The sequence below is a fragment of the Molossus molossus genome, unplaced genomic scaffold (genome assembly GCF_014108415.1).
Source record: "Molossus molossus isolate mMolMol1 unplaced genomic scaffold, mMolMol1.p scaffold_m16_p_7, whole genome shotgun sequence".
Lineage (NCBI taxonomy): Eukaryota > Metazoa > Chordata > Mammalia > Chiroptera > Molossidae > Molossus > Molossus molossus.
In genome coordinates, this window is record NW_023425401.1 from 4,347,432 (window position 1) to 4,365,563 (window position 18,132).

The window sequence follows — 18,132 nt, forward strand, 5'->3', positions numbered from 1 at the left end:
AACCTATCATTGACTCCCTTAGACAGAACTTTTTTTTTTAAATCCTCGCCTAAGGACATGCTTTCATGGCTTTTAGAGAGAGGAGGATGGAGAGAGAGAGAGAGGGAGAGAGAGAGAGAAACACTGATTGGTTGCCTTATGTACACACCATACATGGCTCACCAGGGATTGAACCCACAACCCAGGCACGTGCCTTCACCCGGAATCAAACCCACGACCTCTTGGTCCATGTGACAACAGCTCACCAACCGAGCCACCCCGGCCAGAGCCTTAGACAGGACTTGAATACACGCCCTGTGGGTTTGTGTGTGGCTTATGGAGCCTCGATTCACTTTTCTTTTTTTTTTTTATCCTCACCCGAGGATATTTTTCCATTTTTTGTACAGATAGAGTGGGAGGAAGAGAGAGGAAGGGAGAGAGAGAGAGAAACATCGACGTGAAGGGACACATCGAGTGGCTGCCACCCGCACGACCAACCAGGGCCGGGGACAAACTGCAACCGAGGTACGTGCCCTTAGCGGGAACTGAACCCGGGTCTCTCTGTACCGCAGGCCGACGCTCTAACCGCTGAGCCAAACTGTCCAGGGCTCGATTCACTTTTCACTGGCTGCCCCCCGCAGAATATGTTTAGATTGACTAGTTATCCCTCGCTGTTGGAACAGTAACTAACCGTGTTGCCTGGGACAACAAGAATGTGTTGCCTTACTATTCTGGGGGGCGCACCTGAAGTCACTCCCACTGGGCTGAAACCTAGGTGTCAGCAGCAGGGCAGTTTTTCTCCTGACGGCTCCGGGGAGGAGCCTGCTCACCTGTTCTAGCCCCCGGGCCCCTGCGTTCCTTGGTGCACGACCCCTGCGTGCACCTCCAAAGCCGTCAGCACAGCGTCCTCAGATGCCTCTGACGCTGACCACCTTCCATCTCCCAAGGTCCTTGTGATTCCATGGGGACCACCGGCTAATCCAGGATAACCCCTTGTGGAAGATCTCAGGTTGAATCACATGTGTGGAAACTATGTATTCACAGTGTCCAGGAATTAGGACGTGGGCGTCTTTGGGGGCCATTACCCTGCCTGCCACACAAATGAACCTCACAACAGAATATCTGCCACTTAGTCCGAAGGCCTTACTTTGTTCTAGTTCTTGGTTTTAGGACGTTGGGCAGAATTGTGAACATAAATCAGGGAGAACCAAACCCTTACCATCGGAAGTTGCTACTTTGTGGATAGCAGAGGACGTGTTCAGGTAGATGTGAGTTAAATCAGTATAGTGAACACCTCACAATATGGAAGACGATGCTTGGCTCATTTCTGGAGTCGTGTAAGGGGTGAGTGATCACTTTGGCTTAGATTAATCTTGTCAGTGAGACACAGCTCAGAATGAGGCCGGGAACCAGTAGTAGGTGTCAAGGAGGGGGAGAGAGGAAGAAGTCCGCTGATGTTCCTGACATTTGCGTGCCCGACACATGGCTCTGGGGAGAGTAGTCCAGATCCAAGCTGGGATTACGGCTTTGCATTCACTTTGCTCCGCTTGGAACGTGTGCGAACCCCACTGCCATGCAGAGGGGCCTTCAGAAAGTGATGCATCTCAGGGCCAGTTTCCCAAGCGCAATGCCTTTCGGGTCCCCGCGGGGTGTCGTCTGCAGGTCGTCCCAGCACCATTCCCGGGCAGCACCCGAGGCCAGAGCCCGCGGCTGGGCCCCTGGGATCGTCAGTCAGATCATGTGGATGTTTGCAGCTTCTTAAGAAAAGGGATCAGGGAAGAAATTCTTTTACTTCTTCGTTAGCTTCCTCGGGCCCTGAAACACAACTTTTTCAAAATTTAAGAAAAATGAAAACGATGCTTACGTGCAGTCTAACAATTGTGTCATTGCTGACTTCCTCACATCCCTTACCCCCCCCCACCCCAGTAACGATGGTGGTTCAGTCCATCTCCTCCTGAGATTGTGATTTGAAAACAAAACAAAATGAAACAGAGTGGGGACCGTGGCCTCCGCCTCGGCTGTCGGCAGCTGAGGCGCACGGTACACACGTAGGTGTGTAGCAAATGGAATGTGTGACATTGACCTTTTCACTAGTAGGTCTAATTTGTAACGGCTGTATCTTCACACGACTAACCCGGAGACCTGAGAGGGGACATTCTGATCTAACTTGGAGGACTTTGCATCATGATCAATTACATGCACACAGACTTGGTCCTTACTCCTCCTCTTGCCCCGTGACACGCAGCCCAGGGATGCATGAGGCCCGTCCTGATGGGATTGTCCGGACCTCTGTCATCTGTTCCCAGCTCTGCAGGTGACGGTGCTCTACCTGGCTTCCCACCACAGCCTCTGGCCATGTCCCTTTGTCCCAGCAGGTGGGAGGGTGACAGGGAGCGGGCCCTGCCCCTCCGGTCTCACTCCCTAGAAATGGTAGATGTTCAGTATATTCCCAGTCCTTCTAGAATCGTCTACATCTTGCCTCCGTGATGCCTGAGTAAGGCATGAGCATTAAACCATTTGGGGTTTTTTCTGTTATGAACATATCATCCATCTCTTTTTCAGTCAGTATTTGTTATATTCCCACCCTTTACTTCTTCTACCTCCTGCTCCCCCTCCCCCTCCCCCTCCCCCTCCTTGTGTCTGCTTGTTGCAGATAAATGTTCCTGTGCCTGCATTCCTTAGTTTTAGGTCCGTAGGGGAGTTGTCCTCCTCAATCTGGCTTGAGTGGAGGTTGCTTTTTTCCTCCTGAGACCCGATGCTTTTTCTCACCTCTGTTTACTGCATATTTTCTTTCTCATCATAACAACTTCCTTGATTCCTGGTCCATTTGTTTTTTAATTCTGGGGGTTTTGTCTCCATGTGGGTCTTCTTGTCCCTCAGGGAGTGAGTCCCTTCTGAGTCTCCCTGTTCTGCCCGGAAAGCCCCCCCTCCTCTGGCTCTTGGTGACTCTGGTGTCCCAGCCCCACCAGCCGGGGCAGCAGCCCTGCAGCCCCCGCCTCGTCCCCTCCTCCCGTGCCCATGGCCTCCGGACGCCACTGTCCCTGCTCCCTCTGCAGAGCGCGAAGCTGCCGGGAGCCCTTCTGGCCTGTGCACCGGAAAGCCACGGGAAGCTCTTGTCCCCGGTCCCTCCCCAGGTCCAGGCCCCTGTGCTGGCCGATGAGGAAGGAGGAGGCCGAGGAGCTGGGCCTGAGCTGGCCCAGAATCGGGGATGCAGACAGGCACTGGCCTTCCCGGATCTGACCAGTGTGGGGGGCTTGTCACCCATGTGCAGGAAGCTTCTAGTCCTGCCTGGTTTGACCCCGGTGTCAGGAAGGCTTCCATTGCTGGTGGGCTCGATCCGGGGAAGTGCTATGAGCAGGCACCACAGACATGAATGAAGTAGGTTCCCAGCACCCCAGAAGCTGCCATTTTACTAGGAGGAGGCAGAAAGCGATTCAGCAAATACTTGTCACCTGCAGCCGCGTGGCTGCGCTGTTCTGGTGCTGGGGGCACGGCGGGGCCCAGCCCGGCACGGCCTTGTTGTCCTGGGTTTCCAGTCCGGCGGGCACAGGCCGACAACCGTAACAGTGACATCCATGCTGCTGTCACCTGCAGCACACAGGAGGGGCGCGGCGGCGTCTAGAGGTGTCAGGACAGGCTTCCTGGACAAAGCAGCAGCTCACCCGGGCACCGGAGGCTGAGTAGGAGTTCGTAGGTCAAGAACATTGGGAAGGGAAGTCGAATCAGAATACACTGATAAATGCCGTCTCAGGGGGCCGGTCCCGGTCTGGGGGAGCCGACCACTCGGGTGACCAGGCGGGCTGGGCGACGTGTCAGAACCCAACTTCGCCCGTAGAGCACACTGCTGGGAAAGGCTGTCCTCCCATGAGACAGTGACTTTTCTGTTCCGTTTGGAAAGGGGACATGCTGGACCTTCTGAAATGGAGAGCCCACCCGGACAAGATCACAGGCTGTCTCTCCAAACTGAAGGACATCGACGGCTCCGAGATAGTAAAGGTACACGCTGTGCCATCACCCGCCCTCGGAGGTCCTGGGATGAGGACCCTGTGGGAGCGGGGGAGGGGGGGGACAGCCGACCTCTGATGCTTTGTTTCCTTCCGCAACAGTTTCTCCAGGACACACTGGATACTTTGTTCGGAATCTTGGACGAGAACTCCCAGAAATACGGGTCGAAGGTGTTCGATTCTTTGGTGAGTTGGAATCCGCCTCACTCCCGTCTCAGCAGCGTTGTCTCCCCGTGCTGACTTCCCCGGGGCTGTTTCGGAGGCGTGCGCCTGACCGCGGAGACCTCGCTTCCAGGGACCCACACTGCCTCGGGTCGCCTTCAGCTCCACAGAGCGCCATTGTCTTTGTAGGTTCACATCATCAATTTGCTGCAAGACAGCAAGTTCCATCACTTCAAACCTGTCATGGACACGTACATCGAGAGCCATTTCGCCGGGGCGCTCGCGTACAGGTAAGGCCCTTCTCCTGTAACTGGGTTAGAAGAGGGTTCTTTGATGCTTTTCGGAGGGGATCCAGCTCGTGGGAACCTTTCAAAGGGAGCCCGTGAGGATGCCAAGCACGACACCGAGTGTCTCTTGAGACAGCATCTTCCCTTCTCACACACCTTTTTTTTAACGGCTGGAATTTATTTTGAGCAAAAGAATAAAAAGGAACGTTCTGAAGCCTACTTCTGAATTCTAGTCCTAAAACGTGTTTCTTCCCCTCTCTTTGTCACTTGATAGTCTTCCGTCTGTCTAAAATGTCTCATTATGTTTCGCTTTGGCTGCCGAGAGCCCCGTTTATTTAATCATTGTGCTCTTTAATGATTTATACAGAAATAAAAAGGGGAGACAAGCCCTTGCCATCAGATCTTTTAAAAGACATCCATTCAGCCCTGGCCGGTTTGGCTCAGCGGTTAGAGCGTCGGCCTGCGGTCCTGAGAGACCCGGGTTCGGTTCCCGCTAAGGGCACGTACCTCGGTTGCAGTTTGTCCCCGGCCCTGGTTGGTCGTGTGGGTGGCAGCCACTCGATGTGTCCCTTCACGTCGATGTTTCTCTCTCTCTGTTCCTCTCTCTCCCTCCCACTCTACCTGAACAAAAAATGGAAAAATGTCCTCGGGTGAGGATTAAAAGACATCCATTCATTCGTCTGTTCGTGTTTACTGGGGTCCCCTGTGCGCCGGCACAGTCCGTGGTGCCCGGAATATGAAGACCTGGTCCCTGGCGGCCCGCGGCCCAGTCACTGGGCTCCGCCCCATGCTTCCAGCTGCGGTCGGCCTGCTTGTCTGCTCCCACGAGCTCGGGGGTCGCCAGCAAGGCTGAGACAGAGGAGGACATGCTCCATCGAGCACCTGTCTCCATGCAGCCCAGCCCCTCCCTGTCTTACGCACCTTTTCCCTGTCTCTGCTTCAGCTCAGCGCTGGAGTATACCCCAGTGTCCCACCCCCCTTCCAATGCCGACCTTGCTATCCTGCCCCGTTTTAGCTCATGCCTTAGGCACCTGTGGCGTGTGCACAGCCACCTGTTCCCAGAGGGGGGCTGCAAGCACGTGCACCAGGCTTTCACCCCACCTCCCCACCCACGGGGCGGAGAAAAGGTAGGCGGTAAGCCAAGGAGATGTGCTCCTGTGAGCCCGGGCACGCCCCAGCGTGGCGTGGGAAGTTATGCCTCCGATGTTTAAATGAATGGAGTGATTGTGGCCAGACCCGGTCCTCCGTGAGGGTGATTTTTGCAGAGGGTGAGAGGTCACGGCTGCAGGGGCTTTGAAATGTGGGCTCAGCTCCGCCGCTCGGCTTGACGTGGGCCCTCGCTGGAAGGGGGCACTGCTTCCAGCCGAAGCTGTCGCTGGATGCTGGGGAGGGAGAGGACCGTGGCTCACGTGGCAGGGTGGCCAGTGCTCAAGAGACCACTAAGGCCTGTGGGATGTTCTCGGGCTGCAGGTGGTCAGAACCCCCGACATGACCTTCCGAAGGGCACTCACATAGCATCTAGCCGCTGGGGCTCCTCCCTGACTGAGAAGACAGGGCATTTAAAATTGCTGTTTCGCCCTGGCCGGTTTGGCTCAGCGGCTAGAGCGTCGGCCTGCGGTCCGGAGAGACCCGGGTTCGGTTCCCGCTAAGGGCACGTACCTCGGTTGCAGTTTGTCCCCGGCCCTGGTTGGTCGTGTGGGTGGCAGCCGCTCCATGTGTCCCTTTCATGTCGATGTTTCTCTCTCTCTCTCTCCCTCCCACTCTATCTGAACAAAAAATGGAAACTGTCCTCGGGTGAGGATAAAAACAAAAATCGCTCTGTTTCCTAGAGACCAGCATCTGGGCAGAGCTAAGGGAGCAAGGCTGTGATCTTGATAATTTGTGGGCAGGGTGTTAATTCCATTTTTGTTTCTTAAGAAAATAAGCCTTGGCTACTTGGCTTTTCTGGGACTCCCCCCGCCGAGGCACATGGTGACACTAATTCCCGTTCTTCCCAGCGGGTCGGAGCCCTGGCTTGAATCGGGGCGACCGCGGTGGGGAAGAGTCTCCTCCATTCTCTCGCCTCCCCCAGAATGTGCACCCAGTGTCCCCACGCCCACGGGGGAAGAAGTCCCGATGAGCAGGAGTCCGAGGTTGACTGTGACGGTCACGCTTCCCTGCAGCTCCTGGGCCGGAGCCTTTGCTCTGGAGCGAGCAGGCTCCTGTCTGGAAGCCTCGGGGCTGGGGAAGGGTCCAGACCGAGAGGGGCCTCGTGGGCAGCACGGGCTTCTCCTCCAGGGGGCCGGCTTGCGAGCTGTCCCCTCGTAGCAGGCGGTAGGAAAGCCTGGGTGGGAGCAGAAGCCTCCTCGTGACACAGACACGGGCTTGCTTTGTGGGCGTGGCACTGGGAACCAGGCCAACTCTCCCTTCTGCTGTCTTCGTGCCTCAGAGACCTCATCAAAGTGCTCAAGTGGTACGTGGACAGGGTGACGGAAGCGGAGCGCCAGGAGCACATCCAGGAGGTGCTGAAGGTAACCCCCCAACGACGCGGTCCGCAGCGCGGGTCCCCCCACCCAGACGGGCTGGCATTCCAAGTCAGGGGTCGTCATGGCCTCTGCAGAGCTGGTGAAACGGGAAAGGGACTTTGTCAGGCTCACCCCCTGGACCTGCTCAGGGTTGGATCCTTGTTCCTCTGGGCTCCCGAGCTCCGGGAGTGACGTCCAGGAGTGGCTGGAGGGAGGGTTGACGAGAGGAGGCAGGTGGGCATCAAGCTGGGCACCTCCTGGCTCTTGCTTTTATCACCTGACAGAGGCCATCTGAGAACGACTTGCCCTAAATTTTCAGAGTGAATCGGGTGGCTTAGCAGGGGTCACAGCGAGGACACTCGAGGTCTCACCGGGTGTCCTTCTTAAACACTGTCCACCTCTCTGTGCCGTGGGCTTGGCTGTACGTGGAGGAGCTAAGGCCTCGTTCGCACACATGTCCAAATTGAATTCGGATTCTTAAAGGGATCGCCCGGGAACTGCCCTGGTCCTCTTCCGATTCCTGCTGTGGAGTCCGCCCTCTGCGAGGGCAGCAGAGCCAAGTGGACAAGTGTGCCTTTAACGAAACTAGCATTTTTATCCATGATAGATGGATCGTCTCGGTCTGGTTGAAGGGAAGATGCTAAATGGCAAGAGTTCGTACTAGCAAAGCAGAGTCATTTTTGAAAAACAGACTCTCTTTGCTCATTCTCTGAGGATGAAAACACTTTATGTTTGTACCTCCAGAGAATGACATAGAATTTTTATTTTCATAAATTTTTTTTCCTTGTTCAGGTACAGTTGCCATTCAGTATTATACTAGTTTCAGGTGTACAACATAGTGGTTGGACATTTCTGTAACTTACAAAGTGATCCCCTGATAAGTGTGGTGCCCACCCGACACTTTGTAGTTCTGACCATGTTGTCGACTCTTCCCTGTGCTACACTCTCCTTCCCCGTGACTATTTTGTAGCCACCAATTGATACTTCTCGACCCCTCCCCCTCCCCCCAGTCCCCCAGACTCCCTCCCGTCTGGCCCCCGTCCGTCGAACCGTTCGTTAGCCATCAGAGCAGGTTAACTCTCCTCCTACGTATGAATACTGTTCGGAAAGTCTCCTGGGTCCTTCGTGGTGAAGTGGGTCACTTAAAACAGACTGTGGTGCCACGGCCTTGGTGATTGCCCAGCTAGTAAGCGCTGCTGCCGTGCCCGGAAAGTAAGCCCGTGCGCCTTGTGTCTGCAGGCACAGGAGTACATCTTCAAGTACATCGTGCAGTCGCGGAGGCTGTTCTCCCTGGCCACCGGCGGGCAGAAGGAGGACGAGTTCCGCTGCTGCATCCAGGAGCTGCTGCTGTCCGTCCGCTTCTTCCTGTCCCAAGAGAGCAAAGGCCCTGGGGCACTGTCTCAGTCACAGGTAACGTTCCTCGTCGCCGCCGAGTCGGGAAAAGTGAGCCCGCCACTTAGATTTACCCGCAGCCTGAGCGATGTTTTCTCCTGGAGCCGTCTGTCCACCGCTCCGGTGTGTGCTTGGAGCCTCGCTGCCCTTTAAAAAAAATCTTTACTGTTGAAAGTTTTACAGATGTCCCTCCTTTCCCCGCCCCCCCAGTGACCCCTCCTCCTGCTCCCCGCCCCCACTGGTGTCTGTGTCCACTGGTTATGTCTATAGGCATATACGTTCTTTGTTTATCTCTTCTCGCCCCTCCCCTCTGAGCCTCGCTGACTTTGAATGGACTTGAATGACAGGCGTCCAGGTCCTGAGAACCAGAGTAGGAGGCGGGTGGGACCGGTCCCATCTGAGTGGGGGCCTGCGTCAGCCTCCACCCCCCTCCCCAGGACGCACACTCCTGACGAGACGCGCTGTCACCCTCAGCCTTGCGTGTGGAGTGTCCCCAGAGCCCACCGGTGAGGTCCCTGCCCCAGGCCCTGCCCCGCCTGGTCATCTGTCCACACGGACTCCTATCAGACTTGCGAAGCCGCAGGAGTTTCCTTTACTTAACTTTACGCTCGTCGTCCTGGGACTGACCTTACAGGGCCAGTGCTGAGGGGCTGCTGTCTAAATCTGTCACACGGAAGCTGGCTCCATGTGTTTCGTTGAAGGACAGGATCCAACCACGTTGCAAACAGCATGACCTTGAACATGTTCTGAGAGAGGATTCTGAAAACCTTCCTCCATCTTTCTTAATTCTTCTGACTCTTCCCTCCCTCCTTCCCTCCCCCCTTCCTCCCTTCCTTCCTTCCTTCCTTCCTTCCTTCCTTCCTTCCTTCCTTCCTTCCTTCCTTCGGTTAATCCTCACCCAAGGACATTTTCTCCATTGATTTTTAGAGAGAGTGGAAGGGAAGGAAGGAGGGGAAGAGAGAGAGAAACATTAATGTAAGAGAGAGACATGGATCGGTTGCCTCCCACACGACCCCAACCAGGGCCTGGATCAAACCTGCAACCCAGGTATATGTTCCCTTGATTGGGAATCGACTCTTTGGTCCTCGGGCCAATGCTCTAACCACTGGACATCACCGGCCAGGGCCTTCCTATACCCTTTGAACTCTAATGACTTGGTCACGAACTTGTCGGGGGGAAGCAGCCTCTCTGTGCCCACCCCCTGGAGACAGGAGACTGAGAACCATGGAGAATTGAACGGAAGGGAGATCAGAAGATGAAACTTGAACCCTCGGAGGACGGCTGTGATTTGGTGCCTTTGACATGAGGAAGGCGTTCTCTGTGACGCCGAAGCAGCGGAAACAGACCAGCCTTCCCATAATAGCGCCCTGCTTTTTATGGCTGTTACTGTCTGCAGAAGTGGGCCGATCGCCCCCCTGGGCAAGGATACTGTTCGGGCTCTTTTAATATCCTTTGGCCTCTGTCATCAGTGGTCAGTCCCTCCCCTTCAGGGACTTGCCGGAGACTTCAGTGAACGTCCAGTTGCCCATGAGACACACCCTGCGTTCAGATATTTGGAAAGGAGAGTCCAGCAAACTAACCATGTATTCTTTCGATCAAATTGCTCAGGAATTCACCACGCTTACAATAACTATTGCAAATCCGAGCTGCCACTTTTCTTTTTAAACCTTTATCAGTGACAGGGACAAACCCTGATTCACATCTGAAGAGCGTTCTCTTACTTTTAAGAGTCATGGTAAGCCCTGGCCGGTGTGGCTCAGCGGTTAGAGCGTCGGCCCACGGACCAAAGAGACCCGGGTTCAGTTCCCACTAAGGGCACGTACCTCGGTTACAGTCTGTCCCTGGCCCCGGTTGGTGTCGTATGGGTGACAACCACTCGATGTGTCTCTCTCACATCAATGTTTCTCTCTCTTCCTCCCTCTCTCCCTCCTCCTTTATCTGAAGATAAATACAAAAATGTCCTCGGGTGAGGATTAAAAAAAAAAGGGTCATGTTAAGTTGTGATTCCTCGAGGAGATGCCTTCTCAGGGCTGCCAGAGATTCAGAGATTTCTTCTTCTTTTTTTTTTTTAAATGTTTTGTGTTTTATTTATTTATTTATTTTTATCCTCATCTGAGGACATTTTTCCATTTTTTATTCAGACAGAGCATGAGGGAGGGAGGGAGGGAGGGAGAGAGAGAGAGAGAGAGAGAGAGAGAGAAGCATCAATGTGAAAGGGACACATCGAGTGGCTGCCACCCGCACGAACCCAACCAGGGCCGGGGACAAACTGCAACCGAGGTACGTGCCCTTAGCGGGAACCAAACCCGGGTCTCTCTGGACCGCAGGCCGATGCTCTAACCGCTGAGCCAAACTGGCCAGGACGATTTCTTCTTTCTCAAAGTCAGAGGAGCATTCTGTTCCCTCGGGTGTGTTTGCGCTGACCCCTGGCGGCGGCCCAGGTGACCGGGCCCCCTGCACCGAGCGGCCCAGGGCTGGTCTCCTGTCTGCCAGCACCGGCCTAATCCTCGGCCCTCAGTCCAGGGAGAAAGGCCACCTCAGCCCCTTCATAGACCCACTTCTTCCCCATTTCGCCCTTAGCTCTGTGTCGAGGGTAATATATAGCGTGCACACAAGGATTCCGAGTGTCCTCACAAGCTCTGTTCAGTCCTTGTCTTTCGTGCGGTCGTCCTACTTGTCAATTTCGATGTGATCGTGTTATTTTAGTTCGATGCTAAGAGAAAATTGGGATCAAATGATGAAGTGGCTGGTCTTCTCTGTGAAGCAGTGAGGACTTTGTCCCTCTGTGTTTGGGGAGGAAGGGGAGGGTGGCACACCTCCTCCCGGGCGAGGTTCCCTTTTCACCCCACTTTTCTTTTCTTTTTAAAATCCTCACGCGAATATATTCTTCCATTTATCCTCAGATAGAGTGGGAGGGAGAGAGAGAGAGAAACATTGATGTGAGAGAGACACATCGACTGGTTGCCTCCCGCATGACCCGACCAGGGCCGGGGACCAAACTGCAACCGAGGTACGTGCCCTTGACTGGAATCGAACCCGCGGCGCTTTGGCTCACAGATGGATGCTCTAACCACAGGGCTTGACCCCACTTTTCCATTGCTGCATAGCAAATGGCCCTGCCTTCATGGCTTTACACATCACCCATTTATTAGCTCGCAGTTCTGTAGGTCAGAAGGCTCGGTTGGATTTTATTTTAACGTTTTATTTTATTTAACTTTTTGAGAGAGAGAGAGAGGGGAGAGAGATACAGAAACATCATTCTGGGAGACAAACATCCATCGGCCGCCTCCCGCACACCCCCTACTGGGGATGGAGCCTGCAACCCAGGCTCGTGCCCTGACCAGGAATCGAACGGGACCTTTCAGTCCATGGGACGATGCTCCATCCACTGAGCCACACCGGCTGGGCCCGGCTGGATTTTTTGCTTAGGGTCTCCTACAGCCCAAATCAGGGGTTGGCTCTGATGCCTCTTGGGGGGCTCTGGAGAAGAATTCGCTCCCAAGGTCTTTCCGGCTTAGGGAAGCAGTCAGTTTCCTGGTGGTTGTAAAACTCAGGCTCCGGTGTCCTTGTTGGCTGTTAGCCCGGGGTGGGGGAGGAGAAGGGGGCGCTCGGCTTCCAGAGGCCACCCACACTCCTTGGTATGTGCCCCCCCACCCCCCCGCCAGCTCCTGTGTGTAAGTCTGTCACCCCTCTGAGTCCTTCACGAGCCAGAGAAATCTTCTGTTCCAGGGCTCGTGTGGTCAGGCCCATGGACGACCACCCTCCTTTAAGATCAACTCTTGGTGACTGTCATCATACCTGCAAAACCCCTTTCACCGGCTAACACGATGCCCTCACGGGACCAGCTGCCCGGGGCCTGCCCCCACGTCCAGAGCCGAGCCCCTGCGCTGGCTGGGCCGCCCTCTCAGGCTGCCTTCAAGGCGAACGCCCACTGTCCTGGCCCCGCTCTGCAGTATTCCACGCCGGCGGCAGCTCACGGCAGTCCCGTCACCTGGAGGCAGGCCGGCCACCCTGGCATCCTTCGTGTTGGTCCGTGGGTGGTGGCCGTCCTGGGCCTGGGAAGAGGCTCACGCTGTCCTCCGGCCTGAGCCCGGCTCACTCATGACTGACCTTGGTGCCCTGACCGGGCACAGCTGCTGCTAAGTCAGCCATGGAGCCCACTCCCTGGACAGGGCCCTCCCCTGGGGCCCCAGGACAAGAGGAACGGCGGGAGGAGTTGAGGCCCCAAACCTGCCTTAAACTCGGAATCATTATCTGTCTCATTTTTTGTTTGCTATTAGGAAGGTCAAAATGAAATTGAACTTTTTTTTTTTTAATTTTTGCAGTAAAACTCTTTAGCTTAGATGTTTTGGTACAACTGCCTTTCGGCCCTTCATCCTCTGTAACGTATGCATCTGGCGTTGCAGATACCGTCGTAAGTAAGGAATGAAGGGGCGGCCTGGCTGGTGTGGCTCAGTGGTAGAACATCGACCCTGCACCAAGAAGTCGCCGGTTCGATTCCCGGTCAGGGCACAGGCCCAGGTTATGGGCCTGATCCCCAGTGGGGGGCATGCAAGAGGCGGCCAATTGATCTTCTCGCTCATCAGTGTTTCTATCTGTCTCTCCCTCTCCCTTCCTCTCTCTAAATCAAAAAGAAAAAAAATTTAGCCCTGGCTGGTTTGGCTCAGCGGTTTGAGTGTCACCCTGTGGACCCAGAGAGTCCTGGGTTCGGTTCCTGCTAGGGGCACGTACCAAAAAAGAAAAAAGAAAAAAAAAAATTAAAGAATGAATGGGTGAATTAAAGGATCCCTGAGGAAAATCAACGTGACTTTTCAATCATCAGTAAGCTGGGCTCATTTTATTTTATTTTTAGACTTCATCTGTATGACCCAGCTCTTTGCAGAGCGAAATGAAGTTTATATAAATGTGGTTTTTAACAGGGAATACCAACTAATTCACTTTAAATGTATTTGAATAAATCTATAGTTAGTAAGTCAAGAACACTGCGTTTGGATGGTTCTGGCACCCAAAACAGGCCTGGACCCTCCAGGTGTTTCTGCTACAACAGTATAAATTCCACCGCCCATGAATTTGAACTTGATTCCGTGTTTGGGTCACCAGCACCCGCAGACTCGACCTGCTGTCACCTGGTGCCCGACCTCGTGGGGAAGCCAGCTGGTGCTCCCCGCTCAGCGCATGGCCACCTGCCTCCTTCCCCTCGCGGTTCAGGGGAGGGCGGGGCCCTCCTTCCGTTACCCTCCTTTGGTACAATTATAAAAGACCGAGTTTGCTTGTTTGAATCCTAGCCCAGTGTTGGAGGTACGCCCCTTAGGAGTTGATATTAGCATCTTTTTTTTTTTCTTTCTTAAAAAAATGATGATCAGGCTTTTTTCTTCACATAAAGAATATTGTTCTGAGTTTATATTAACTCTTCCAGCGACCTAAGGGGGGAGGGGTTCTCAGGATCTTTTCATTTTCCAGGTGGTAAAACGGAGGCGAATGTGACTTGTCCGAGGTCACAGAGTTGATTAGAAGCTGGGGTTACATACACTAGGACTTCTGATGCCCTGCTCTGTTTTGTTTTGATCATAAATAAGTCAAGAGCTTTAGGGAGTTAATGTATTTGGTGTCTGAAAGGTCAGTGAGATTTAAATGAGCGCTTCAGAGAGCTTCTCCAGAACGGAGGGAAACGTTGGGGAGGGCTTCCCGGGGCTTGGTTTACGTTCTCGCCGCCTGATCAGGCTGTGTTGTGCTGATTCGTGGGCTTTTTTGCCAATCACTTTGCTAATGTCAGCGATTTTCCAGTTTTTGTATGTGGTACCTTTGCACACGTCCAGACATCGTCCTATTTCGCTGCACTTTTAAATGTTAATAACGTTAACCTTTTAGCTTTAGAGACCAGAGACAGCTGACCTTCATCTTCCCACCGCCCCGGCGAGGCCCTGCCCGGGCATTGACTCGCATTTCTCTCCTGCCAGGCCGTGTTTCTGAGCTCCTTCCCAGCCGTGTACTCCGAGCTGCTGAAGCTCTTTGATGTCCGGGAGGTGGCCAACTTGGTGCAGGACACGCTGGGCAGCCTGCCGACCGTCCTGCACGTGGACGAGACTCTGCAGGCTGTGAAGCTTCAGTGCATTGGCAAGACCGTGGAGAGCCAGCTCTACAGCAACCCAGGTGGGTGCGGCCCCGGACGGTGCCGGCAGAGCCCCTCACCCCCGTAGCCCAGGGCAGCAGAAGCAACTCGGCAAACAGCCTTCTGAGAAGCCTGCGGATTGGGATGGGAGGGTGCCTTCGCTGAGCAGCCACAGGCACAAGGATGGCTCTTCAAACTTTATTTCTAGAAGGAAGGAAAACCCTGGTGATTATTGATGATACTCACTAGTTGTGGTGTATGGTACGCTTTCTTTTCTTCTTATAGATTTTTTTTTAAATGTTCACCAAAATTTAACATCTTCTTTCGGGTTGCTTAAAGGGACCGGATTTGATCTGTGTCCCTTAAAACTTTTCCATCATTTGTATTCTGAAAATGCGTGGATGTTTCCGTGTGTCGTCGTTTTAACTTTATCCTAATAGGTGACTGATTTAGCAGTTACTACATTTATTTTGCCGTAATGTCTGTCATGAAATCCCATCACCTCTTGTTTTCTGCTAGTTTTTCCTGAGATAAAATATAACCTCCTTGTAAAGTTTAAGATGTTTCTATCAGTATTAATCTAATTTGAAAAAAATCATTCTATTTAGAATTATATTTCCACATGAATATATGTGTGTGTGTAATATTTTTTAAATAGGTTTCAAATAGAGTAAACACACCTTTTTCACAATTTAAAAATGTTTTTATTGATTTTTTTAGAGAGATAGAAACATTGATGACAGAGAAACAGATCAACTGCCTCCTGCACACCCCTTCCAGGGGATTGAGCCCGCAACCCCAGCGTGTGTCCTGCCAGGAATCAAACCAGGACCTCTCAGTACATGGGACGGCACTCCATCCACTTAGCCACACTGGCCAGGCAATGCACCTTTTTTTTTTTTTGTAAACATCTTATACAGACAAGAATAGAGCATAATATATTTTAAAAAATTAACAAATTTTAACAATATTGGGTATTTGCTTCAGGGCTTTTGTTAAGAAGGTGCTCATCATAGATATACCCGGGTTCTGCTGTGTGTACTCCCTTCCTTCAGAGACCTTCCCACTGTCTGAGATTTCCAGCCCTCATTTCTATGCCTTTATGACACACACCTAAAAACAGATCATACTTCTTATATCTTTTCCATTTTCTTTCATCCTTTAGTGTTTATATGATGACATTATGTGGAGTGTTTGTTGTTGTTGTTGTTTGTATGGATACTATACTCTCATATTCATCCATGCTGCTAGAGATAGCTATAGTTCATTCACTTTTTACTGTTGCATAGTATTCCACTGAAGAATTTATCATGGTTCATGTTTTCCCTCCTGTTTATTTGGACTGTTTGTATGTGTGTGTACACACACGCACAGAGTGTATGTGTGTATGTTATATACACACATATACTGCTCTAGAGAGATTGAGACTTGTATGATGAATTAGCTCTGGCCCTTACGGAGGCTGCGCAGTCCCACGCCGGAGAGGGAGGTGTAAGTTCCGGTCGAATCCAAAGGCAGGAGAGCGACCCAGCTGGAGACCGCAGAGAGAGCACATCCCCTCCCTGCCTTCCCCTCAGGCCTCCGCGGTGGGATGAGGCCCACCCACATTGCACAGGGCCATCTCTTCCCCAGTCCGCCGAGTCGGATGTTCATCTCATCCAGAAACTGCCTCACCCACCCCCGGGATAACGTTTAACCCATGCCTGGAGCCCGTGGCCCATTCAGGGCGGCACATACCATGACCCTCAGAATCCCAGGGGGAGGGCGCGGAGGGGCACAGGGGCTGCGGGAGGCGCTGCAGAAAGAGCTGCTTAGATTAGCGAGTGATAAACACACAGAGACAGACAAACGGCCGCAGACTAGGGTCGGGACCAGCAGAGCCGATGAAAATTTACTTAATCTGCGTCCCATTTCTGCCGCCTCTCCTCCCAGTAGGACTCACGGTGTAGCTGGTCCCTTCTCTCCTCCACATGTTCACGTGGGCAGACCCACTCTGAGTGTGGGATCAGACACACTGTAGCAAATTGAAATGGCCCAGTCTGCTTAGGCAGCGGTTCTCGACCTGTGGGTCGCAACCCCTTTGGGGGTCGAACGACCCTTTCACAAAAATAATTTTAGGGTTGGGGGTCACCGCAACACGAGGCTCTGTGTTAAAGGGTCGCGGCATCAGGAAGGTTGAGAACCCCTGGCTTAGAGCCTTGCATGAAAGCGGATTTAAACCAGCAGTTAGTATACCCTATGATAGGAGGGGAGTTGTGCGGGGGCGTGTTGGGTGCCCTGTAGCAGGGAGACCTGGGTGAGCCTTGGGGCTCGTTCATCCCAGCACTTTGGCCCGCGGTGCCTGGGCCAACACCACTCAGATCTGTATTTCTCGGCCAGATCTCTGCGCTCCAAACCTGCGTAGCTACCTGTCCTCTGCCTCTCTGCTTTCCCAGTGTGTGCCCTTCGTCTTCTCGGTTTTACTTTGGAAGGATGCTCCGCGGTGGAGGCCCGGGGGGACCACGTCCAGGGCTTAGATTAGCCCCGTCCTACACTGTCCGCTTGATGTCGCAGCCCTGGCTCCCGGGCACTCCTTCCCTGCCCGGTCTGTCCTCAGCCTCTGAAGGCTTCTGTGACCCGGACAGTTCAATTCCCGGTGGCTTTGGTCACAGTGCCGACCCTGCGTCGGATCTCAGCGCCCTGCCGAGGGGGCCCGAGTCTGCAGCCAGCAGCTGCGCACGCACAGAGCTGTGCACGGCCGGCACGAACCTGCCCACACGCTTTGCACGCTCCCTCCTGGGGCTGCCACGGAGCAGCCCCTGGGGTCCCGTCACGCCAGCCCAGGCTGGGGCCCGGATGTGAACCACGGAGGGCCACCCCGCGTGCCACCCCAAGACTCACAGGCCTCACAGACGCAGACTTCAGGGACCCTCAGCAACATTGTGGCGATAGAGGAAGCAAAGATTATGACTTTCCTCAAAATGAACCTCAAGGAGGACATGTACCTGCATTCTTAGCCCCACAGCCACCGAGACACATAGGGGCGGCCTTATCCGCTCAGGGGTGGCCCTGCAAAGCCCACAGTGCAGGAGAGTCACTCCTGTCCACGTCCACACTCAAGGACACACCTGCACAGCAGGCTGTTGTTCAGTGTTGGAAAGTTAATGTTTGTGCATCTGCGGTTTTCTCTTCTCTTTCCTTTTGGAGTCCAGTTGTCTCCCCTCGGAGGTAGGAATTAGCATCTGAACCAGTCGGCGTGTTGGGGACTTCCCTGCCCCTGGTGTTGTTGGCATCGGCCGACGGCCTGTGATGGAGGAAAGGCAGCCCTGCAGGCTGGCTGGTCATGCATTTCTCTCTAGAGACACCACACACTAATTATTTGTCTCCTTACTTACTTTCCTGCAGTAGCTATTTTCCTAACAGTTGGTTGCAAATTGAATTTTTCAAAATGCAATCCCACTGGCGGGGGGCGGGGGGCTCAGATAAGCTTTACCTTCCTCCCTAACTAAACCATCACTGGCGTGGCTCCTGCCTTTTAACCCGTCCCTGTCCTTTCTTAGGTTCTTCTTGTCAAGTAATTGGTTTACAAATAAGCAGGGAAGTTCCTGGTCAGGCTGTTTAAAGGAAGCCTGCAATGAATTCCTGAGCTTGGATGTGAATGTTCCTTGTTCGTTTTCTTAAAGGCAGGACAGCCTCGGGCGTGTGTGGTTTGTTTG

The 18,132-nt window shown here is 53.5% G+C and overlaps 1 protein-coding gene across 1 annotated transcript in view; it reads left to right on the forward strand.

Moving 5' to 3' along the window:
* DOCK4 (dedicator of cytokinesis 4) overlaps window positions 1–18,132 on the forward strand; it is a 337,471-nt gene that overhangs the window by 229,244 nt on the left and 90,095 nt on the right. The window contains exons 18-23 of the mRNA XM_036247405.1: window positions 3,878–3,975; window positions 4,086–4,169; window positions 4,335–4,435; window positions 6,861–6,942; window positions 8,176–8,346; window positions 14,286–14,478. Coding sequence (XP_036103298.1) covers window positions 3,878–3,975; window positions 4,086–4,169; window positions 4,335–4,435; window positions 6,861–6,942; window positions 8,176–8,346; window positions 14,286–14,478 — 729 coding nt within the window. The remainder of the gene's footprint in view (window positions 1–3,877; window positions 3,976–4,085; window positions 4,170–4,334; window positions 4,436–6,860; window positions 6,943–8,175; window positions 8,347–14,285; window positions 14,479–18,132) is intronic.